The 25395-nt window shown below is 40.3% G+C and overlaps 1 protein-coding gene across 8 annotated transcripts in view; it reads left to right on the forward strand.

The window, feature by feature from the left end:
• PHLDB2 (pleckstrin homology like domain family B member 2) overlaps positions 1-25395 on the forward strand; it is a 70291-nt gene that overhangs the window by 17353 nt on the left and 27543 nt on the right. For 6 of the 8 annotated variants that reach the window (XM_051640251.1, XM_051640102.1, XM_051640167.1 and 3 more), the window contains exons 3-8: positions 5147-5530; positions 7649-7792; positions 8665-8802; positions 19430-19558; positions 23982-24137; positions 24813-24923. In XM_051640251.1, the coding sequence (XP_051496211.1) occupies positions 5147-5530; positions 7649-7792; positions 8665-8802; positions 19430-19558; positions 23982-24137; positions 24813-24923 (1062 nt within the window). The remainder of the gene's footprint in view (positions 1-5146; positions 5531-7648; positions 7793-8664; positions 8803-19429; positions 19559-23981; positions 24138-24812; positions 24924-25395) is intronic. The other 2 variants (XM_051640341.1, XM_051640667.1) reach the window with 1 other exon arrangement.

The following is a 25395-nucleotide window of genomic DNA, read 5'->3' on the forward strand; positions in this document are numbered from 1 at the left end:
CAGCTGCAGTGGTTGCTGGAACTGAAAAGCAGTCCTTCTTTTCAGCCTGTGGGGAGGTCGGGAGTGAAACAGCATGGGCAACAGATAGTAAGGCCATCTGTTTTGTTTGATACACACTCATTTGAATAGCATGGAACTTGCTTTTCTACTGCTGTTTTTTAGGCAGTACAATGTATTCCCTCTAGATGGTGGTAGGTACTTAAAAGTCACACATGCAGTCCCTGTGTGATACCTTCCATAGCCTAGCTGTCTGCATGGATCTGTGAACATGTGCTTGATAATGGAGTTTTACTAGATGCTGGAATTGTGCTTGGAGACATTTCAGCTTATATGAGCATTGCCGAAACAAGCAATAAAAAAATTCAAGGAGCTTATTTAACAGTCCACTTTTTCACACTCAGAAGAACACTGAATTTCATTAAGTTTATTCAGCAAATACGAAATAATACAGAATCTCCCTGTGCCTGGTTTACATTGATGCATTACAGTTCACTAACGTCTGCTAATATGAGGGAAAATGAAATTTAAATATTTTGGAATTTTTAAGGTCGTACTGCTTTAAAATTATGTTTAGTAGAGCTTATATAAAACTCCCATACAACTTGGAAAAAATCTCATATATATGTTTTATAAATTTATTTTGGCATTGCATCTTTTTATAGATCCTTTAAACGTACGCTACCCAGTCTATATAAAAGTGTGACTTACATCTTCCAGGAACCCCAGCCAAGTAGACAAAGTCTAGATCAAGGTATTTTTTCCCAGCACTAGTATTTGACGGTCTCTGTAGTGTTACAGAATAGCTACTTAACATCAGTTTAGTTTACTGAATGAAGAAGTTCCATATAATAGGATAAAAAACCACCCTGTGGTATATAATTAATACTGACAAGTCAGTAGATTTTGAGGAACACTGAGTTTTATTTGTGTTCGAAAACATTTCTGTGGGATCTTTAATAATCCAAAGTGTGGATTACACATACTCAATTTTTGCAGCTATATGTTTTATGCAAATGAACAATATGGATCGGGAAGAAATCTACTTGAGGATACTATTTTTGTTTATAGGCCTTAACTACTGCACTGGAGTTCCTTCAGGCTCCTCCCCTCAGTGTGATTTGAAATGGAGCTGCTGCATAGGTACTGAAGGGGCAAGAAGACACTAGTCCGATCAAAATGCAGGACTTTGCTGGAAACATGGGCTTGGGCTTCTGGGTGCTGCGAGGTGATAATTCGCAAGTGCACACTGTTATTTTGGAAGCTGACGCGTTTCCTCAGGAGCCGAATACGTGCCAGCAGATGCAGGAGCTAATTCTGCAGCAAGTAGTCTACTTGCTTCCACCCTGGAGGCTGGCTATCCTCCCTGCCCACTGATCTCTTCTGCTTTGGCTGCTCCATTTCTTGAGTGCATGTGTGGGGAAGGTAAGGGTGAGGCATGCCAGCCCGGTCCCTGCAACTGGTCCTCTGCCCTGCACTGAGGTGGTCTCTCTGCAGTGCTGCTCCATGCAGGTGCCTCTGCTGTGAGGGGCTGCCTGTGCATCACCTGTGAAAAACTGACCGAAATATGGGTGATTGTTCTGTATTCTGTGCTGCCAATGGTAGCCTCAGAGCCAAAAGACAGAAGTCAGGACTGAAAATGAGAAAATAAATGAGGCTGGCATAACCAGCTGGTGCATACTGGAGAGAAGGGGAAAAAAGAGTTGGTGAGCTGTTCTCAGCCCCAGTTAAAGTCTAGATTTGAAATAAGCTCCTTGGTGCCTGACAGGTGTGAAATCACTGAATGTAAGAAAGTTTGGCAAGTTTCTACTGCCCCCTTTCCGGGTCTTTCCGCTTCTCCCTGCTCCCTCCTCCCACACCCCATCCTTTTTGACTAGCTGCTGCTCCAACTTTTGCTGTGAAGCTGGTTTTTTGCCTACCTGTGAGTTTTGAAAGAGCAATAGTGGAAAGGTGCTGTTCTGTGGTAGGTGACAAGAGCCTCATCTTCAGGCCATGGGAGCCCAGGCTTCATGGATTAGCCATAATTCTTTTTAGCATTGGTCAGTAAAGATAGTCTGCACCTGTGTTTTTAATGAAATCTGGGGTTATCCATTTGCTAATGGCACTCATCTAGAAAAGCTTCGTGTTTGCCACAGCTGATTAACCAAGTCTTGCCTTGGTATCTAGATGCAGCATCACCTCTACAGGTTTGTAAAATTCATATACGTGACATGCAGCAGATGAACAAATCTGGTGATCGCTGACATGGTTGCTGTTAAAGTGGGAGGTATTTATCTCTGCTATTTTGGAATATTTTTCTTTACAGTATGCCAGGGATGTCTCTTAATGTCATTGTTAATCAATAACAGAGGAGGGATATTAGCACCTTGTCCCACCCTCTCCTTCAAATCTGCAGCCATCCATAGGTGGTGTGTTGCTTTGTCAAAGCCAGGAGTGGTCAAACTGCTCAGGCAGAAAGTGCACAAGACCTGTGTACCCCTTTTTACACCTGGTAAGAAATCCTCTGAAAACATGTTTTAGTCTCTTAGAAAGGACATTTTATGGGGAAATGTACTGCAAAGTTTCATTCAACACCTCTCCGTACTGCCAGAGCTAATTTTAAAGCAGTTTCCTTCTTTTGGCATACCTTTTTTCCCCTCTGATGTGTTCAGCATCACAAATAACTTGTGTGATATTTCTTGCAAAATTATTGATAGGATTTTCTTGTGCTATTGCACTTTTCATTGCAAGGGTGCTTTCCTAGCTCACTTCTTGACTCAGAAGTTTATGCTGGAAACAGTTAAATGCAGGTGTGCTGGAACTGGAATGAGTTGGCCGAGATGAAATGATGAGAATAGAACGTATAAAATAACCACGGAGCTTCCTGTCCATAAGCCTCTTGGCACATGTCAAAATAGAAGTGAGAGATACTGGTATTTCTGTAATGTGTCTGAAAGTTCATCAGGATTTTTTTTAAGATTGGCAACGTTTTTCCTGGAATTTTTACTTGCTTCTGAGACTTGGGGTGAAAAAAAATAATCCTTTTTTTTGCTTTGATGACTGCTCAGCAAAGGGTGGGTTTGCAGCAACAGCCCCTTACCTGAGCGCTCGGACTAGGGTGAGCAGCAGCTGTGCTTTGAAATTTGCCATTTCCTATTATTATTGAAGGAATGGAGGCTTAGCATGGGGTAACCTGATATACGTTGTTGTTGCAGGGAAGGATGGGACATGATACCATATCTCCCATCTATAACCATCATGAAAAGGCCAGACCCTGTGACGTCATGACAGGGAGAGCTGGGTAATTACTGGTAACCCAGCCAGCACTTGCACAGCGCTTTAGGAACTGGGTTGTGTGCCCAAAAAACTTAGTAAGAGGGAGAATAGCGGCATTGGAGGGGTAAGGGAAAAGGCTTAGGGTCTGGCAGTGGTTTCCTGGAGGGAACAAGGCTTTGGGGAGTTATATCAGTCATTTGGGGCTGAAGGATGTCTGCAGAATCTGCTGGACTCATTTTGTGAAAAATACAAGCTGGCAATTGTGGCCTGGCAGCTGCTCTGAGCTCTGTTATTTCAGCGGCTCTTCTCTGCCAGTGCTGTTACAGGGGGCTTCAGAGGAAACCTGCATTGAGAACCTGAGAATAAGCTACCAGAAGGCAAAATTTCTGGCTCGCTGAGCTCTCTCGGTTGTATCGTGTTTGGAAATGGATGAGTTCAGATGGGGTGTCCAGCTCAGAAGCTGAGCTTTTAACTGTGGGTGACGCGGGGTGATGTGAACATGTAGTGCATACAATCAGGTAGTCTCTTGGTAGCTGAATAAAAAGGTGGGTGCTTATAAGTTGGTGTTAAATTTTCATAAAACTCCAGTGGCTTGCTGCAGGGAAAGGGCAGGCAGTGTATTGCCCTAACTGCTTTGCTTGATCCTTGTTATCACTTGCTGTTGGACACAGGGAGCGCTAGGTCTGTCAGAAATAGCTGGTTTGCGAATCCTGTTTGTAAATGTAATGCCAGGTAGAGCTTGGAGTGTGACTACTCTGCAGTGGCTCCTGGGGAAGGAGACTGAGGATTTTGATTCATGGGATTTCTTTTTAAATACTGGTAAAAATAAGAAAGGTTTCCTAGAAATAAAAAATTAGATCATTAGCACACCTATTAATGGCAAGCATGGAATTCTCACAGTGGTCTTTTTTCCAGCAGAATTTTCAATAGGCTTATGGTAAGCAGTTTTTTATTTACATTATTTTTCTTCCTTAGCAAAATAAACATGAAATTACATAGAAGCATCACCTCTTAGAAATGAAAAGGTAAAAAAATGTCATCTGAAAGAGAAGGCACAGGAAGCTATGCATATAAAAACCCACAGATAAAGCTTTCTGATACTCTAGTGAAGTATCATAGAGATCTAGAAATTATCTAGAAATTAGGAATTAAATTATTCTAGCAACTTGAAGCATGTCAGGTCAAAATGGCACAGCTGTTCAGATTCTGAAGTTTGAAATGTTAATATGAATCCATAGGGAACTTGAGTTAGCTGGTAAAGAATTATTTCCCCTGCTTCTGTTCATTTGACATCTGGTGTACTTTAGATGTGATACCTCATTTTTCTGCTAATGCTCCTAAAACTGTGCATTTCAAAATGTGGCCTGATTCTCTCCCAAAAAAAAGGGAATCAGAGTTAACAAAAGAGAAAATCCAAAAAAGTCAGGAATTAATGAGTTCATGGAAAATCTGTGTGATAGTTTGCAACTTGGTAGGAGTATAGTGTAAGTGTAAAACGGAACAATTAGTGATTAATACAGTGAGCTCACTGGATGTGTACATACAAATAGGGTATGGTTACAACAACCTAAATAGTACTAATATTAAAATTTTCTGCATTGGAAAGATAACTAATGGTTAGGACATCTTATTTAAGTAGCTATTAATTTCTGTGAAATGTACTTTGATTTTTTTAAGTTCTTCTGTGTTAACTGATTCTTCATCTTGCGTTGTTGTTAAGTTTTGTGTATCTGTTTATTGTCTCTAAGTGCTAGAGACATACATTTAAGTGGAGGACTTTAATCCTTCACTCTAAAAAAACCAAAAAAGACCAAAGCCAGAAAACTTTTTTTAACTTCATCTTTACTTTTAGCTCACATGTGATGCTTAGTGCTATCATCTTTTTTTAAACTAGGAACGACAGCGTCTGGAGACAATCCTCAGTCTCTGCGCAGAATACTCTAAATCTGACAGCAGCCCTGCAGCAGCCACAACAGTTGCCGATGTTCAAAAAATTAACAAAGAACTCGAAAAACTTCAGCTCTCCGATGAGGATTCAGTGTTCGAAGATTCCCAGATGAATCTGGAAACAAGATTCAGAAGCCACTTGAAATCATCTGCAAGTGATTCAGATTTCTCGGAGCTGGGCAGCCACAGTCGCAGCACAGCGGCTTTCCTCTCCTCCAGAGGGTTGAGAGCTGATGAGCACTTCAATGAAAGCTCGAAGCCTCCACCTTTCCCTGCTCCCAGCTTCCTGAAGGATGCCACTGAATCCTCCTACTTAAGCATCACGCCAAAGGTAACGCACTGTAGGAGGAAAGTACAGTCCAGGTTCTGCTGTTTAAAATCCTCCTCTAGGAGTTGGCTGCCCTGGCAGGGGCCACAGTGAAGATGGCTTAGGTGTGGGAATTAATCTCAGAGCTCATACAGTTTAGCAGCCAGCAAGTGATTATTTCATTTTCTGTGGAAGCTGTTGGTACTGTAAATTTTTTGTCAGAGGTATGTGCAATTCAAGAAGAGTTTTAAGATTTTCTGAGGGAGAAGGATTTGCTTGAACAAATATAGCTACTTAAATAAGGACGTTTTCAGGAACCCTTCTTAGCACTGTGCTGAGATGTAGGAGGAAAGGAAGCTCTGCTGTCTCCTCCCAGCCTGAGGCACCTGTCTTCTGTAAAAGGAGGATGTTTCTCCTGGGCAAACTAGAACAGTCGCATGGGAGGTGAAGAGGACTTGCCTGAGTCAAATTTACTCTCCTGTTTCCTTTCCTGGAGTTGGACCTGAGTCACAGCTTCTCACAGGCTCCAGCCTTCTGCTGCTCTAACCCTTTAACTCCTGCCTTTAATAAGATGCAGCTTCTTTCCTGTGTACTTCAAGATTTTGTTTGGTTGTGTTGGGTCAGTGCCCAGGCTCTGGTGTGTCAGGCCTGCAGGACAGCAAATCCTGGTAGCAGGTATTGTGTTAAATAACTGTATTCAAGAGTTAGAATCAGGAGCATAATAAGACCAAGCAAAGCCATAAAAGCAGGTTTCTGCCTTCAAAATACTTTGTGTCTCTGCTTCTTACTGTTATTTACACACCGTATGAGCTTCAGCACAGTTATATGCCTAACATGAATTGTATTTAACCTTTGCTTAACTTCAGTTTTTATAGTCAATAGAAGTGTGTGTGTGTAGAAGAAGACAAAGGTGTGGTAGAAAAACATTTTATCTTATGAAGGGGTATCTCTGGAAATCTGTCTGCTGAGTCTTTTGGTGTGAAATGATGTTGAACATCAATGTGCTATTATGGCTTGACTTGACCTTTCCTTGTTGAAAGGATAATAAGGCATTTCACTTAAAAGTTGCTGTGGTCCTGTCTTTTTTTCACATTTGTTGCTTGCTTTGTGCAAGTCAGAGATCCTATTTTAAATCCTTATTAGGAAGTTGAAATCGAAGACGTTATGTCAGCATTATCCAAACAGGATACCATTCAAAAAGAGGCTTTCCTGTTAGGATTACTAATGCTAGTCAAGAAATACCATTCATTCATTCATTGTAAAGAGTGTTCTGCTAAGCCTCGAGAAAAGCAGTAACAAGCAACTGTGTTAATGAAACACAGCTCATTGTTTTAAAATATCGACATCAGATTTGTTCAGGATAATATGCCTCTTCTCAGAATAGCCTTTCAGTAGCTGTGCTGAGCCTCTTTTGAAAAAGCCTATGTGGTCCAGTGGTTAACACTAAGCCCTGCATGCAGCCCACTTCTAATTCTGCTTGGGGACAATGAGCAAGCAGCTTTACCAGAGTAATTGGATCAAAAGCTTTTGGGGTCAGATGAACATGAAGAATATGTTTGAAACTCAATACTCTTTGATCTAGCCTTTGCTGGTAGAAGATCACAGGTATTTTCTTAATAATGTTGCTTAATTCTTGGCACAGTTACCTAGTAATGGCAAGGAAAAGATCAACGCTAAGGGTACTGCTTCCTCAGTGCTAACTGAAACAGAGCCAACTTCTGTCCTTATTTTTTAGAAGCTGCCCATCTTAATGGCTGATTACAAAAATATCTTAACCTCCTGGCTTTTATTATATGAGCAGCTGAAATTTACATTAAAAGCATCTTCATCTATCTGTGTTATTTTTATAAAGGAGAAACTGGATTTTTACAACCTAAATAGCACAGCATGTGAAGTATTCTCAAAAGTTATTTTTTAATAATTCCTGTAGCATGAATAGTATTTACTGTTAAGTATAGTATTTACTTCTAATGCCTGGAAGTAAAGTATCGTGTTTGTACAGCTTCTAAATATAGAAGTAGCAGCATAGTAGATACAAAACCAGCAGTACAGTACTTGATTAAAATGAACACATTATGAAAGGGAGAAGGAAAAACAGTGTTTAACTTTTTTTAGTAAACCTCTTGTAATGTGTAACTGCAGGTACCAGAATGCACAAGTGATGAGCAAAGAAGGCAGGAGCTTGGTCGACTAGAGGAGGAGCGCATAGTAATACTAAATAATTTGGAAGAGCTTGAGCAGAAGATCAAAGATTTAAATGACCAGATGGATGAATCCTCAAGAGAGGTATGAAATATGTTTTGCTTTTAAATGTCTTGCTTGTTAGGTATGTCTACATAGCATAAGTCTGATGAGTTCAGCAAGTACACAGGGAACTCATACATGTGTGTAGCCTTCATAATCTGTGTTTTTTCACCAGAATTAGGCACAGAATCATAAAAATGGCAGTCTCTTGACTATAAAGGTTATTTTTTTCCATCAGGGATGTGATGCTTGTATTAGCCTTTTCCAGCCGCAACCATTATACTCTTAAGTGGAATTAGAACGAACTTGTTTGTTAAATGGTCACTCAATTGATCTAAATACCTTGTGTCACTTGGGAGCTTTATGGTGGTATCTTCTGTGACCACTTCAAGAGAGAGGAAGTGAGACAACTTCCTTTCAAACCTCCTTGGCTTTAGGGTAGCAGGGGTATGTTGGCACCCTCTTGACTTTTGGAATCTCACAGTTGCAGACTAAGCTGGCCAGACATTTGGGTTGTGCTTGCTCCAATTATCAGCAATAGGAAAGAAACAGCTGTTACAGAAGGGTTTCCTACAGAGCTTGGGCACAGAGAGTAGGTACAGTATCATAACAAGAGGAAGCACAGAGAGGAGGTAGAAAAGAAAAAGTTCTGGAAAAAAAGAATCTTCAAACTAAAGTTGGTTTGGACTTTATTTTGCAGTACTTGACATTGCAGTTACTTTTTCTCAGATTTGTGATCTCTTTTTTACTTTCTTTTGTGGCAGTAAAATGTACTTTTTTTTTCCCTCTCTTCTTTTTGAAATGGTTCTTTCTTGTGAATAATCACCAATGCACTCCCTTTCCCCCAGAAAATAATATGTATCATGGATTCTGCTTAATCTGGACTGCTTCTGAAAAATGTTTTGTGTTCCTAGTTGGATATGGAATGTGCCCTTTTGGATGGGGAACAGAAATCTGAAACAACAGAGCTGCTGAAAGAGAAGGAAATATTGGATCATCTAAACAGAAAAATAGCTGAGCTGGAGAGAAATGTTATTGGTGAAAAGACAAAGGTAATTGAGTTATCTTAGCTAGCTGTGTGATCTGTTGCCCTTAATCTTCAAAACACATTTATATGATTAACATATTGATGGAGGTTATTTCATGAAGTACTGTCTATAAATAAATGTACTTGATGTATATGGAAGAAAATAATGATTGTCTCACCATCATTTCCCTGTAAGAATCTTGTTTCCCAAGGTAGGCTTGACAAGCAAAATACAGTATGCTTAAGAAAAAAGACCTGACCTACTATGAGGATATTTTTAAGTAATAAAAAAAATCTGTGTAGGGTTTGGACTTGGGTTATCTGTTGTTTAAAAGAACAATATTAACTGAGCTGTTCCGTTACCTTCCATTGTAGGTTATGTATTTTAAATTAAAAAATAACATCCTTTCTTAAAAAAGGAATAGAATGAAAGAAGGCTGTGGTTTTAGAGATGGATTTATCTGCTATTATACAGAATGATATATAAGACATCTGTCAAGTATGTAATTTCAAAGCAATTATGTTGATTTGTTTTATTTGCTGACTGACAATTTTACTGTTGTTGAACATTCTCTCTGTAATTATGTCCAAGGAATTAACTATTTCTTCCATATAGTCTGATACTTAATTGCTTTCAAATATGCAGAAAATATATATAAGCTTATGTTTACAAAATAGGATAGTACTATAGCAAAATACTGAGAACAGAAATGGAAAGGGCCTACAAGATAAAGCTGTCCCCTCCAGCCATGGAGAGCTGGTTCCCTCTAGCAGGCTCTGCACTGGCCTCTCCAGGTGGGCAGTTCCCATCTCCACTGGGGATGTGCCACAGCCAAGAATATCCCAAGGTCAGGAAGTTTTTCCAGGGCTTTCAGCCAGTAATGTTTCCTTTCTAAATTTCATCCTCTGCCTCATAATTTAAACCTGTCACTTGTGGAAGCACTCTAGATATTCTCTTGCCCTCTCTTTTTAAGCTTTCCAGAAATATCTGGAAGTCTTCTGTATTACTTGCTTTTGCTTAGACAAGCAGCACATCTTTAGCTCTTTCACAGCTCCCATTTACTTCATGCCTTATGGCTTGCATTGTTTATACTGAGCTTTTTGTCTTCAATTCCTGTCTATTCTGAGACAAGCCTGAATGCTTTGTGGCTGCTCTCATTGAACCTCTGTCTTTGGAAGAGAATATTGCTCCCACCTCTGCCCAGTGGAGTCACAGTGTACATCCAGTTTAAGCTTGAACTTTTGTGGACTTCCCTGCCTGTACTATTTCTTGTTCTTGTGTACCTTTCAGTGATCCTTCAGCTTTCTGTGCCTGTGGTCACATTTTAAGTTGTCCATGGACCATGTTTTATACTTGCTTTTCAGTATAAATGAGAGATTAAAGTTGGAAAGAGCAGAGAAGGTGGTGCAAGCAGATATCCTCCAAAGCATGCTGATAGAGGTTTTGGTTGGTAGGTAGTGACAAATAGTAAATCCAGAAATTCAAGAGATCTTTGGCCTTTTATAGTTGTTCTCTAGTAGCCTCAAAATTCAATGAAACTAATGAGAATGATTCTAAAACATGTACATTGTTTACATTTCCTTGCAATCATATGATGGAACATTAGTGTGTAGCAGTCAGAAAATTGAAATGCCAGGTCTAGTTTAAATTTTCAGTTTAACTAAAACTTGGAAAGCAGCCTAGAAAAAGCGCTTTTGATATGTAAATGGCAAGTTAAGTAACAAAAAAAATTGTTTTCAGTATGAAGCATGCCACCTACCCAGATCAGTTACAATTATTTACTTAAGGGAGTCCAACAGAGGGCCATAAGGATAGTTAAGGGACTGGAACACCTGTCTTATGAGGAAAAGCTGAGAGACCTGGGGTTGTTTAGTCTAGAGAAGAAAAAACTGAGAGGGGATCTTATTAATGTATATAAATATCTGAAGGGTGGGTGTCAAGAAGGAGGGGCTGATCTCTTTTTTTGGTCATGCCCTGTAATAGGACAAAGGGTAATGGATGCAAACTAGAGCACAGGAAAAACTTCTTTACTGTAGGGGTTACAGAGCACTGGAGCAGGCTGCTCCAGTGGAGTCTCCTTCTCTGGAAACTTTCAATAACCATCTGGATGCCTTTCTGTGTGACCTGCCCTAGAGTCTGTGGTGGTCTTGCTCTGGCAGAGGGGTTGGGCTCAGTGATCTCCAGAGTTCCCTTGCAACCCCTAACATTCTGTGATTCTGTGATTTTGTGTTCTCATTTCTTTTTTAAAACAAACAAACAAACAGAAACATCCAGCTGTGAGTGTGGGCTCTAGACTTAAAGCCATGTCTCAGTTAATACTAAAATTATCCTTGTAGAAACAAACTCTAAAGAGAGCCCACAGCTTTTGTTCTGGAAGATGTCTGAAAGCATTGCATAAAAGTGAAAGTTTAAAAAAGAAAGGGGAGACAGGCTTTTGCAAATGGGCAAACTACAAACTGACAGCTAAAGTGTTCTGGAGAAAGTAATGTCAGCCAGTGGAACAGTATCGCTGGTGAGGTCAACAAATAAAAGTTCTGGCAGACTTGAAACAACAGCATTTTTTTAAAGCTTGATTTGTGTGTCTGCATATTGAAGATTACAGCCCTGCAGATCCGGTGCAAGATAGGTAACATCTTGGCTCTGTAGTAGTGCAGGATCAACCCCTGCTCAGAATAGATGGAGGCAGTAGGTGGTCCTTTTGCTGAAATAATTTGAAACCTAGTACCTCCTCAACAGAATGAAGGCTCAGGGTTTGGCCAGTAGTTGCCACCCTGCTGGGGTGGTCACAGTCAGGTCCCATTACTCAGGCAGTGGTTACATTTCTGTCAGGGTAGGGGAGTGATATCTGAATTCACCGAATGCCATCGTCTTGCAGGAGAGTTAATTTCACTGACAGAGCGATGGTGGGGCATCAGTGCCATACATGATGGCACTTGTCTCTGGAGCAACTTGAGTGTCTCCCGGAATTTGCCACTGATCTCGGCACCTGTTTGACAGGAAACCCCTGGCCGGTTGTGTTTCATCCTTACCCATGCACCTGTTTAAAAAACTTGTGAAATTCTTAAAAAGACAGATCATAAACTACAACATAAATATTGGGCCATGTTATGTTCTTGAAATAGACTGTAGATGGAAGCTTTTCTGTTACTTTCTACCTTCTTTCTTTTTTTTTTTTTTAATGCCCTGTGCATAATTCATTTAGATGAAGACACAAGGTTTTGCCAACTTTTGTACAGTTTCAAATCCACAGTTTCTAGCCCTCGTGAGAGAAGAGAATTTACTGGAAAACACATTTGAAGGCATAAGGCAGGGGAGTCGTGAGGTCAGTTTGGGGCTGTGCCAGTGTGTTCTCTGCTCTGATACAGTGTCCCAACATCTTGCTTGTAAATCAGGAACTGATTTTGCAGGCAGGCTTGTACGTTATGTGGTACACTGCATTCTGATCTTGTTAAAGTCCTGTGCTCAGCCCTACCAGAACACGTGGCAGGACCAATGGTGAGGAAGAGCGAATGAGTTGGAGGGGAAGATAATGCAGCACACGTGCTGTGGTGAGTTGAAAGCTTTTCCCTTCCTTTTGTGAGGATGCCACCATATGCATTGTAAGGAATGAAGCAATTAGTGTTAATTTACTTAGGTTTTGGATATAAGAGCTAGGAGCGGTAACCGTTTTGAAAAAATGATGACAGAGCCTGTCAGCAGCATTGCGGGACTCTGGCTGTGGTGCGTCTCTGCCAGGTACAAGTACTGGCAGGACTCAGTTGTTCTGACTGGGATAGCTACTTCCAGCATTGTTTGGCATGCCATGTGCTTTCAGCTATGCTGGAAATTGTGCTAGTGTATGGAGGAAAGCCTGACTTTGCCTCTGTGCCATGCTTCTTGAGTACAGCTTACAATTTATTTTTTTTAAACTACCATGCACTACATATTTGGTTTAATCCACAGTAGAAATTACCAACTACGTGTTTGAATAGCATTTAAGCTATTAATTCCAAGTTCCAGGGATACAGGGACAGCCCTGATAAGTCACTGGTAGCACAATTTGATAGAGAGCTTGAAGCTCTCCAGAAAAGAGCTTTGCTACAGATACTGACAAAATTACTTTGCGCTCAGCCTGCTCTGGAGCGAGCTGAGCTGGGCAGTACCCAGAAACAAGCAGGCAAGTGAGACAGGCTCCCTTTTCCCTGCCATCTGGGCCCGGCTCCCTGTAATTACGGCGGCAGCCTTTCATGTTACTGCACTGCAGGTGTACATTAATGATGCTATTGTTTCAAATGGAATTAGCACCTTCAAGGTCCACAGTACTATTTACAATTATGACTTCATCCTGATGACCCTTCACTCACAGGACTTAGTTCAGGTTTGAAGTTTGTCTATAAAGAAGCTGGAGAAAATTGGATTTGCCTGATTGGATGTTACCCAGATTGCAAAGTACTTTTTTGTGTGTGTGTGCAGTGCTTCCTTGGTCTGTGTAGTTTTAAAACAGGCAGTCTAGGGTATGTGGAGATGATTTGCCATGCCTGATGTTGACAAGTTAAAGCATGAGGTTGAAAGTAATACCATGGTTGAGGAAAGAAAGAATAGATCAGTGAGCATGAATGAAGAGGAATAACTGAAAATGAGTAATGAATTCAACATTGTGGGAGGTAATCATCATAGCTAAATGGGAGTTTTGGCTGAGAGTTTCAAAACAATTATTTATGCAGAAGTTTGGACTGCATTTTAAAAGAGGGAGGTTATTCCTTTTCCTCTGGAGGACCTTTGCCTTATGTCATGGTGGAAATATGTAGTCTGGGACTCTTTTATCAGTGTGAGTTTCCTGTCCTGCTTCAAGAACAGAAATCAGGAGGAGCTGGCAGCAAATAGCTCATCTTTTTTGTAATATATTTAATTTTGTCTGCATGATTTTGTGGAAATACTTTTCAGTCATAAGCAGAATATCCCAGAAATGCCAAAATGTTTGAAGCTCAGCCTTTTTGCTGAATTAGTACTGCAAAGACTTGAAAGAATTGAGTCAAGGAAAGCACAGCTGTCTGATGAACCACTAGCCATCGAAGTTAAGTATACTGGTGGTCTCTCCTCAATCCTTTCTCTTCTGGATTCAAAATTCCTGCTAATCCATATCCTCCTGTATCCTAATCAATCTGACAAATTTATGCCTCATAGCGTAGCCTTTTAAATCTTTCCTGGTCAGAGTCCAATTCAGCAAGATGTAAGCAAGTGTTTTAAATAGATTAGTTATCATGTCTATAGCATTATTAACCTCCTTCAGACATGACACACAAGACTTAAATATTTTGAGGAATACTTACATCCACTGGATATAATCACATAAGGAAATCCTGTAGAGAGAACATTAGTGAGGAAAAAGATGATTTTGAAGGCTCAAGGAGAAAAATCTGAATTCACAAACTTTCTTTTAAAAGTCATGAGGAAGTAGCAGAATGGGTTATACCACTAAGGGAAATCCTGTTATTGTCACCTAGATGTTGAATGCTACATGGAATTTAATTTTTCTCAATTGAAATTTTCCTCTTCTGGACTGTATGATTGTTTCCTCTTCTTCTACATTCAGGAGGGAACAGTACTGTAGAATCAGGAGTTTTCTTTTGCCTCGCCATCTGTTCACCAGGACTACACATTGCAATGGTCAGAGAATGAGCTTAGAAATTAAAAAAAATCGAGTTGTCTTAGAAGCAAGTTAATGTGTGCAACTATTGTGATTTTTTTTTTCTTGCAGCAGGGGGATTGCTTACTCTGATTTTAAAGACTTTATAACAATTAGCCTTTTACATGCATGTGAAACTGTCGCGAGCTAGTACTGGGGGGCTACAAAACCATTTAGAACTGTCATACAGATGCCATCACTGGCATATGTAGTTTGTTATTATAGAATAAATTAGTTATCACTCATACAGTAAAAAACTATTGTGAAATACCTTCTTCTATCATATTACGCTCCTTTTCATATGCCTGGCATAATTTCCCCTTTACCCCCTTAATGGCTTATTTCATTAGGTCCACAGGGATTTAGTGACAAATAACTAATCATTACAAGTTTTAAGTTCCTATCCTGAAAGACATCAAGGAATGCAGTGAAGAGTAGTCCAAGAAATAGAGAAGAAGAGCATGTACCATTTGTGCACCAGAGGATCTGCTCCATTTCAACAGTATTTTTTTTTTAATCAGAGTTGTATGCAGTCTGATTTGTGTCAGGCATAGCACTGGAGATGCTTTCAATTTGCAAGAGTGCTGGAGGAGTTGGTAGACCTCAGGTTTAACACTTCCGCAAATGTACCATTTGCCCCTTTCATCGAGTAACAGCTGAAGAGCAGATAACATTTTCTAGCCTGCTTTCTATTAGGGACTAGACTATTTTCTTACAAATTCATGGCAAGGGTTGGGCCAGTTTGGTCAGTGAGCTGCTGAAGTCAAATTTTCTTGCTCTTCGACTTACTCTCCAAAACACTGAACGGACCAGTCCTGTAGCACCACAGCACTTTCAAACAGAATGGAGTAATTTGTGTAGTCTGCTCTTCTTCCTCTGGTTCTAGCTTTTGCAGTAAACTATTTTGAAAAAGGGGAGAGAAGTTCTTTTGTAGTGCAAAATTATACATTTTGACTAGAGGTGAAAGCATGAAGATGAGATAGAGAAGCTTTTTAGAATAAAGAACTGCATGTGCTTCTCATTTCTCAAAAACCTGAGAGAGCTGTTAAGACTAGCTGATTCCATACTGAGAGAGACAGAGCTTTCATGTCTGAAGCTCGCTGTGGATAATGAGATGTTGGTACCTCATGATGGTTTTTAGGTGAGTTGGACTGAGGAAGATCCTGGAGTACCTCAGACCAGAACATTTAAAGTGTAAGAGCCTGTTGGATGGGAAAGCATTCAGTATTTATTTTTTCTTTGTTTATGGCTTGTAGGTTTCTTGGCAGTTTTAATTTCTCTCTGAAAATAACAGGTACCTTGTGTGGGGTTTTTTTTGTTTTGATTGGTTTGGGTTGTTTGCTTTTTTAAGGGGTGGTTGGAAGGTTGTAGAGTGAGTCCAATTCACCTAGCCATACAATCCATTTCACAGTGACCTAGTAAAGATAATAGGTTTCTTGGTTTGTTTTTGTTTGTTTGTTTGTTTTGGTGTTTTTTTCCCCCTATTTTTATCTGGATTTTTGAGAAACTTTCTCTGTTTCATCCACATGTACTCTGACTCATTTCTACAAATTCTACCAGTTTATGCAAGAAGGTTGGCAAGAAGATACGTGGACATGCAGACAAATTCTGTTCTGCAATTTTAGCATGCCTGCAGTAGCAGAATGTGATGAATTGAAGCAAACTGAAAAGCAGAACTCTGCAGAAGGGGTGTGGGGACCTGCTAGGGTTTTAGGTAGCAGTATTGATCAGCCATAGGGGATCCTTAACTGCAGGATTCAACACTGAAGCAATCGGTCTCTCTATTTCTTTCTTTGTTCCCATTCTTCCAGGGGCTGTGAATGTCTTTAATACTATGCTTTTATTTCCTCTGTGTCCTCATCAGCTATGAGATGAGTTGGATATATATTCTTTTTTCTCTCTCTCTTTGCCTTAAAATCAGTTCTGCCAGGTCTGATGGTTGACTTCCTTTTGCAGTATGTGTTGATGGGTTATGTTCTGTGTTCATACCATGGATGTTTTGCTGACATCCTATGACTATGCTCTTGGTGGATGGTGTCACACATCATTTATTTCTGCTGCTATCCTGCACAATATTCGTGTATCCTCCCAAACTCATCCAAGCTGTGCCCCAGCACCATCTAAACCAAGTCAGTCCAGCTCTCTGCCCTGGCTGACCCCAAGTTCATTTAACATGTATCTAGAGGCAGGCCATAGGGCAAGCTGGGCAGTGGGGTCAGACCAGATGTTGTGCTTTACTGAGCTGTACTTCTTTTCTCTGGAAACAGGATGTTAAGCTTTCAGCCAGATTGCAGTTAATGTGACTTCAGAGTCAACGCTGAGGCTGGGAAGCTGTTGTCTGCTGAGAAATGTTTAACAAGTACAAGCTCATGCAGTTAAATGAGGATGAGCAGCTGGAGTACGTGGCTTCTGCTCACAGCTCTGCTGCTGGCTGCTCTGGAGCAAACAGTTTGTGGAGCCAGCTTACAGCGTCTTTCTCTTAGCTTGCAAAGTTACTAATCTTTTCCCTTCTCAAGGAACTTGCCTTGGTTATGGAAGAGACTGTATGAAAAAACCTGATTATTCATTTATTTATCAAATTACCTTTTTTGTGAATTCAACAGACTTCACCAATGCACAGCCAGAGGTACCAGCAAACTTAACTCCACAGCTGCAAAACATCTAATGCCTCTCATTGCTGAAAGCAATATTTCCTGTTAAGACTGCACATTTTGAAGGGAGCCAGTTTGGTGGGATGTTAGCACTTCCTATGCTATAAATAGACCAGATACATATCACTTTCAGTCTCAAAGGAATACATTTCTAATTTATTGAGGGAAGTAACAGTATCTCTGGCAGGATTCTCAGGGAGTTTTATCCTTGCTGATGGTGTCTCCTCGTGCTCGAGATTTGACTTGTTCATTAATGAATGAGTGTGCTTGTTGCTGTGCATAGACATTTCAAGAGCTATTAATAGCTTCAGAGGCACGATGCAGCTAAGGTCAGAGAAGTGCTTGCTGCTTTAGCTTGCTAGGTGGGCAGAAAAGGAAAGCCAGAAACAATGTGGCAGACCGTAGGTTGAATGTTAAATGGGCAGCAAGGTTTGTGAGGAGGGGAGCTATCAATTTATTCATAGATCTCATTCCGTGTTGGAAGTAAGTATGATTCAGCAGATGGGGTTCCCTAGGGACAGAGGTCTAGAGGTGACCTCTCAAGAGTTGCATGCTTCTCCCTCATTGTGCAGCTTGCCCGTGCTACATGCTCTGTATTTCTGAGCCTTGCTGCTGTTGTTTTTAGACAGAAGGTAGTACAGGAAGTCCAGGTAACAGAATATGCTGGCTTAGTTGCTCTATTTTACAAGCAAAAAAAAAATAAAAAAAAATCTTTTCTTTTCAGTGTTTTATTTATCTGATTGTATGAGCTGAGAAGCTGCACATGTAAATTAAAATAACAGAGCTGGGAATTTGGTTGACATCAGGCTTGAATGAGACTGCTTCCTGTTTTTGATTTTAAATACTGGGAAAATTAAATCCTGATCCCACTCAGATATAGAGATAAAACCTTAAAGAAAGTAGGCAGCAAATATGTATCTGTTATTGTGCCTCCACTGTGTGTGAGGGTTTGAGAACCTTACCAGGAACATCAAAGAGATGGTTTTAGGGAAAGACCATCCCAAGTTTGAAATGGCAAGTACTGTATACTGAAAGAAGTACCTTCTCTGTGATATGTCCCATAACGGTGCTGCAGAGTGTCTGATCATGTAGCACCTATTGAGCCATGCATTTGGTTTTAAAATTAAATTATAATTGTGACCAGAAAGAGTACAAATTAATGCATGCTGTGACAGAATTTAACTGTTCTTGGAGCATCCAAAAGCAGCAGCTGAAATTTTGAGGCTAATACTGTTACTTTTTTAGTATTACGGAGAGTTAGACACCATCTGAGAGGAGAGACATAACAACAGAAAAGTAGGAACAAGGAACTATACCAGTGTGACTCTAGAAGGTAGCAGAGAGCTGGACTTCAGGGACTCACTTGATTATTTATGCCTGGCATATCAGGCATGTTGTTTTTTTCCAGTTATTTATTGCTCACTTGAAGAAAATGGTATGTTGGCCAGTATAGATGCAAGTGAAAGGCAGTGAAAAAATTCTCTGCACTCTCATTTATTGGTTCCCAAATTTTGGTGTGTAGACAAATAATAGTCTACAAGGTAGCTTTAAGTGATCTGCAGCCAGTCTTTGGAGCAGTACTGCACAGTAAATCATGTAGTATTTTATTACAAAGATTTAAAACTTAAAGGCTTTTGAGGGTGAGCAGCAGTATGTCAGGTACTGCTACTCAAGTGGAATGAGAGGTAAGCTGAACTAGTTTGAGACCAGAGAGGTCGAGCAGTCCTCTTTCACCCTCCAGAACAGGTTACAGTTCCTGTATATCGAAGCAAATTTGCTGAATCTCTTGGTGTTTCTGCTGCAATAGGATTTCTTGGCCCAGAGTTATTTCTTTATCAAGCTCTGTTTCATTCTGGTTTTTCACTGCTTGCTAAGTTGTACTTATCCATAGAGGGGCACATAGGCATGTAATTCATTATTCTGGGAAGATCCATTTTCCTTTCACTCCCAGACTACAATAATTTTCCATCCATTTTGCCTTTAAAAAGCTACTCTCCTTCATCAGTTACCTCACTAACATGGCTACCATTTCTTCATTTTTTAATATTTTTTTTTTGTTAGCTGAGACAAGGAATAATGCTGGGCTTTAACAGCATAATCCAGGCATGGATACAAAACAAAGTGATAAGGGAGAGAATTAATCACCACACTAGAATGATTAATGTTTTGTTTTGATTATTTTGCATCCCGCCATTGGATTTCAACTAACACGAGGTTTCTGCCTTTGACCTGCGTGCTTCAAATGTTGGTTAAGTTTTTGCCACACACTGTCATAATCACTAACAACTGCTTGGGTTTGAAGGTAATTGTCTTTATTTTCTGGTTCATGCTTCAGGAAAAATTAAAACTTGATGCTGAGAGGGAAAAACTAGAGAGGCTTCAGGAGCTTTACTCCGAGCAGAAGACGCAGCTTGATAATTGCCCTGAGTCCATGAGGGAACAATTACAGCAGCAGCTGAAGAGGGTCAGTAGCAAGTTCCAAGATTGCACTAACTTTTTTTTTGTTTGTTTTGTTGTTGATTTTTCTTTCTTTCTCTCTCTTTTTTTTTTTTTTAGTTAAGTGTAACATATTCTGTTTGAAGTATCCAGTGTCTGAAAATATTTGAAACTTGTTATTAGTTGTGAGGGTTATGTGTGGGGTTTTTTTGTGTGGAATGCTTGTAATAGTTAATGTGCACAGTGGCAAACGAGTAGAGTGCAAATGGGCAGATTAGAAACAATTTTGTGTTTAATGTTTTTAAAGCTTTGGGCTACTTGCCTGCAATTAAGCACCTGCTTATTAGGCCTGCTGAGTGGTGTGGAAGCTGTTGTGGTGTTTAGATGGATGGTAGAGCATCACTCTTTACCTGTGTGAACAAAAGACAGGAATTGGTCAGTGGGATCAGCCATTTTAGCAGCATTTTCCTGCCGCTGTTGTCTGATCCTGTTGTGTACTCCTTTGCAATGCTGTAACTGGCTGTCTCAGTGAAGCCATGGATGATAACTTCTTTTTTATTCAGTGTGTAACTTAGTTGTTAGCCTGTACTCTGCTTTGGTAATATTTTTATTTTTATTATTATTTTTATATTTATTTATTTATTTATTCCTTCCAAGTTGGCTTTATAACTGTTTTGGATTTGAAAGTGGGAAAAAAATTGAGATGTGGAGGTACAGTTAAATATCCGTTTAGTCCTATTGCATATTATTCCAGGCCACTTGTCGGGAAAGCGAGCTGTGGCTTCTGTAATGGAAGCAGTTGAAGTTATCACTGAATTAGTGCACAGTAGCTCTCCAAAGGTTGTCAAGTGTGAGAGCAGTTATAAAATTACTGTATCACACCCAAACCGGAGAAAATTTCTTCTTCCCCCAAAATAAGGCCAGTGTAGGATTAAACACCTGAATTTGCAGCAGGTGATCTTTTGCTACTTTACTACCAACATGGAAGGTGTGAAGGTGATGAATTCCCTTATTGCTTCACCTCTGGGACTTCAGTAACTCATTATTTGTGCCCAGGGGAGCAGGCACACACCCAGTTGGGTGCAGGGCGGTCCTCAGTTTGGGCTGGGGTTGTCAGTGGGCAGCTGGCAAACCCTGTACACTTCCCAACATCTGTCATGAATAGACACTCTCCTTACTGGACAGGGAGGATGCTGCCATTGGAGACTGGTGAAATCTGAGGGCTTATGGAAGGCACTGAGGGAAAGCATTGATCTTCCCAATGGCTTATTTAATTACCTTGCTTCACCCTTCACTGTTAGTATGCTAGAAGTACATGTAAATGGAGAATAAAAACAGATGCCTGGATTCCTGCAGAGATCTGAAAAGGCACTGTCCATTGCTTGGGAATACTTTACCCTTCATTTAAAATTCTCCCTATTTTTATAGATGATGTGGGCCTGAGGAGCTCCCCCAACATCCTGAAGTCAGGGCCAGGTTTTCTCTCATTGAGCTTTCTCCAGTGCCATTAGTGAAGTAATAGAGATGCAGGACAAATTTATGGTTTGGAAATCCAATGTGGAAACATTGTCTGTTGTTTAAGAGATTATCAGTTACAATATTTTTATGTTAATTTTTTTTAATAAAAGGGAGGGAGTACACTTGCTACTTTAGTTCAAGACTCGGTTACCTATAGCAAGAGATACTATCCTCTTACAAATCCTATACTGATGAGTGGGATCTTTGTGAAGGTGCTTGGAGCTGTTGGAGCGACTCCAGAGGAGGGCCATGAAGATGATCACAGGGCTGGAGCACCTCTCCTATGAAGACAGGCTGAGAGAGTTGGGGTTGTTCAGCCTGGAGAAGAGAAGGCTCCGGGAAGACCTCACAGCAACCTTCTCGTTCCTGAAGGGGCCTAAAGGAAAGCTGAGGAGGAAGTTTTTACAAGGGCATGTAGAGATAGAGCAAGGGGTAATGGCTTTAAACTGGAAGAGCGGAGATTTAGTTTAGATATTAGAAAAAAATTCTTTAATGCGAGGGCAGTTAGACACTGGAACAGGTTGCCCAGTGAAGATGTGGAAGCCTCCACCCCTGGAAGTGTTCAAGGGCAGGTTGGATGGAGCTTTGAGCAACCTGGTCTAGCGGGAGGTGTCCCTGGCCGTGCAGGGGGATTGGAACTAGATAGTCTTTAAGGCCCCTTCCAACCCAAACCATCCTATGATTCTATGAAGGTTACAGTGAGGATTTCATGGATACATCTCAGAGACAAACCTCATGCCCCTGCTGCTGTGCCCTGCTCCTGCAGGCTGCCTGGCATCTCATTCCTGGTGGTCCTGCCAGGCTGGTGATCTTGCTGCAGCGTGCTTGCAATCACTGGTAGAGCTAAGCAACTACCGCTTACCCTTAAGAGGGTTTTTAATTTGAAAATGGACTTGGTTTCACATTAGCTACGTATATTTTTCCCCAGTGGACACAGTGGTACAGGATGTAGTAAAATTCTTGTTCCATAGCACATCTCACAAAAAATACAGTGTTTTGTGAGTTCAGCTGGCTACCAGTTGCCTTTCTGGCTATCGGTTGCCTTCTCTGTGTTCTGTTCTTCTGTGACAGTAGCAATTAACATGATATGAAATAGGCTGAATTTGTTGACTTCCATGGCTCAGGCAAAGCCCTTCTGTTTGCTTTGAATGCTGAAGGTGGCTGAGTGGTTTGAATGAAGCATTTCTGTATTGTAGATAACTGCTTTCTTGTTATTTTTAGTCCACGCTTTTGTTTTTTGATCTCTTCACTAAATATTGGTATTTTATATAGTAACTTATATAGTAACTTAGATTCTTCAGTTTCTGCATCCTGTGTCTTTCCCTGGTACACCAGAAGCTGGTTTTGAATGCCTTTACAGAGACTTAACTGCTTATCTCAGCCTTAGGTCAAAATAAGAAATGGAGTAAACTTACATTTCTCTAAAATGATAAATGGCTTACAGGATGTAGGTTTTCTTGTGTAACAAATTACGTACAATGTGCATATTTTAGAGAACCCTAGCATTTAATAATACTATGATCTTCACATCTCTGAAACTTCTAAGTAGGAGTTTGTGTTATGAATACACAGATGTTACTGCAGAATGCACGTGTCATCTTATTTCTTGGGTCTTTTCTGCAGCGTTCAACTTCTTTTTCCTGAGAAAACCTTGTGGTGGTCCAGGGGAATGCATAAAAGTGGGCTGACACCTTTTCTGAAGTAACATCCTTAATTAGGAGTCCTTAATGGTGTCTTTGCACAGGAAGCAATTGTCAGCTCAAGTTCAGTGGTCCATGACCAGTCTCAGACTGATGTCACACAGCTCCACGTATCTTTTGTCTTATCTGGCTGTATGTCTGTTAATTAAAAACACAGACACAGAATTACACAGAATTGTCACGGTTGGAAAGGACCTCTAAGTTCACCAAATGCAACTGTCAACACAAAAAAAACCCCAAAACATACAAAGGACCACATGCACTCACCAAAAAACACCCAGAAAAAGCCCCACAACCTCAGCCACCAGAGCTTGCTCTGAAATTCCACATCTGCACACTTCTTGAATACCTCCAAGGATGGTGACTCCCTTGTCAGGCTGTTCCAGTGCCTGACCACTCTTTCAGTATAGAAATTATTCTTAAATATCCAATCTAAACCTCCCCTGCTGCAACTTGAGGCCATTTCCTCTGGTCCTGTAGTTATTTACTTGGGAGAAGAGGCCAACACCTACCTCGCTACAGCCTCTTTTCAGGTGTTTGTCAGGAGCAAGAAGGTCTCTCCTTAGCCTCCTCTTCTCCAAACTAAACATCCCCAGTTCCCTTAGCCACTCCTCATATGACTTGTTCTCTGGACCCTTCACTGGCTTGGTAGCTGGTATCTCTACTGGTGCTTGGGCTAAACCTGAAGAAGCTGACTGCAGTTCGGACTCCTTTGTTTGAGTGTGTATTCCCATAATTAGTTTACTCAGTGTGCAGTTCTCCAGTGTTACTGGGATGATACTTTCTATCCTCTTTGGTTGGTAAGCAGATGCTCTCCCAGTTTGGCATGTGGCAACCTCACCAAATGGGTTCAGGCTTTGGTGGTGTCACAAGTAGGCTACAGAAGAGCCATCTGCCAAGCCAGGGTGTGCTCAGTGCTTAGGAGGCTCTGCTTGCTCTGAACCCTGCACAACGGCTCCCTCACCATGAACGTGCTTCATCTTTCTCAGCCCGGGAGACGGCAGTAGTAGCGATGGAGAAAGCAACATCAAAATAATGATTAGCCCTATTTGCTCTTGTTATGACAGTAGGTCATTAAAAGCATTGAGCTCCTGTTTGAATGTGGAGGAGATAATGCAAATACTGTTTTAGTCTGATTTTTGTGTGTGTTTGTAAGTATTTCCCCTACTCTGGTGTCAGTGAAAGCACGATTACTCTTTTTTTTCTTTTTTTTTTTTTCTTTTTTTTCTTAAGGATGCTGATCTATTGGACATAGAAAGCAAACACTTTGAAGACCTGGAATTTCAGCAGCTTGAACATGAAAGCAGGTTAGATGAAGAGAAAGAAAACCTGACACAACAGCTCCTGCGTGAAGTGGCTGAATATCAGCGCAGCATTGTCAGTAGGAAGGTAAAAGCACTAAAACCCATTTCATTTGTTCTTTGTTGTTGGGCATAAAGGAGATGAAATGGATCTACAACCTGCCCATCTAAGAAATAATGCAAAACTTTTCTCTTTGAAAAGCTTTTGAAGCAGAGTAAAGATGATGTCACAGTAACATCCCACACAAATAAAATTCTATGCCTTGTTTGTATATTTGCATATGATAATTAAAACCTTTAATTTGCTACAACAAGTGCCAAAGCATTGTTTTTTGTACATCCTGGACAAAATTACAGTTATTTTATATTCATGATGAATGTTGATGTTAATTGATTTTGTTAAAATAATATTATAACACCCATGTTTAGAATCAGTTGTAAAGGTCTTAACCAATTAAATACCAGTTTTTCAGAGATCAGAGGTTGCATCTCTACACCAGTTCTGTTGAGTATATGGTTGCCCCTCATCCTTTTTGTCAGAGAATACGTGCAATTGTTCTTTTGTCTCGAATAAATTATCTTTACTGTCTAAATCTTTTTAATTATCTCTTTCAGAGCATTGAGCTGTCTTTTAAAAACTTATTTTCCTGCTGTTTCACTCATATGAATGAGTGAACTCTCATGAATATGATTCTTAACTGCAGGTTGTCTTATGCTTTGAAAATAAAACATGTAAATCATTATTATTTTCTTTTTATACAAGGAAAAGATTTCTGCTCTCAAAAAACAAGCCAATCACATTGTCCAACAAGCTCAAAGAGAACAAGATCATTTTGTAAAAGAGAAAAACAACTTAATAATGATGCTGCAAAGGGTAAGTGTTCATTGTCTTTCAAATGTATTTAGTGTGTTACAGAAGAGCATTTTATAGAATAAAAGAACATAGAGCACAAGAGGACATCAGTTACGCAGAAGCTAGCAAGTAGGCAGTAACATGATAGGCATCGTTTGTATCCATTAAAACTTAAAAAAAAATCTTTTGTAATTATAATCAGCCGATTTCCAAAGAGAAAATGCTAGTAACATTTGAGAGGGTTTTAGAAGTGCCCCTCTTCCAGAAGATTCAATCAGAGGTACCCACCCAGCTGCTGAAGTGAGAAGCCTGTGATCCCTGTGCGACTGCTGGAACTGGACAGAGATCTCAGATTTTTGGCTTGTAATAGCCTATACTAGGCCACAAGATGAGCTACTTAACATCAGCTAACATCTGGTTAATAAGAAGCGAGCATGAATCCTTCACATCCATTTAATGTTTTGCTTTTAAACACAAGAGAAATCATGTTTAG

Source organism: Apus apus, chromosome 1, assembly GCF_020740795.1.
Source record: "Apus apus isolate bApuApu2 chromosome 1, bApuApu2.pri.cur, whole genome shotgun sequence".
In the NCBI taxonomy this organism is placed as follows: Eukaryota; Metazoa; Chordata; class Aves; order Apodiformes; family Apodidae; genus Apus; species Apus apus.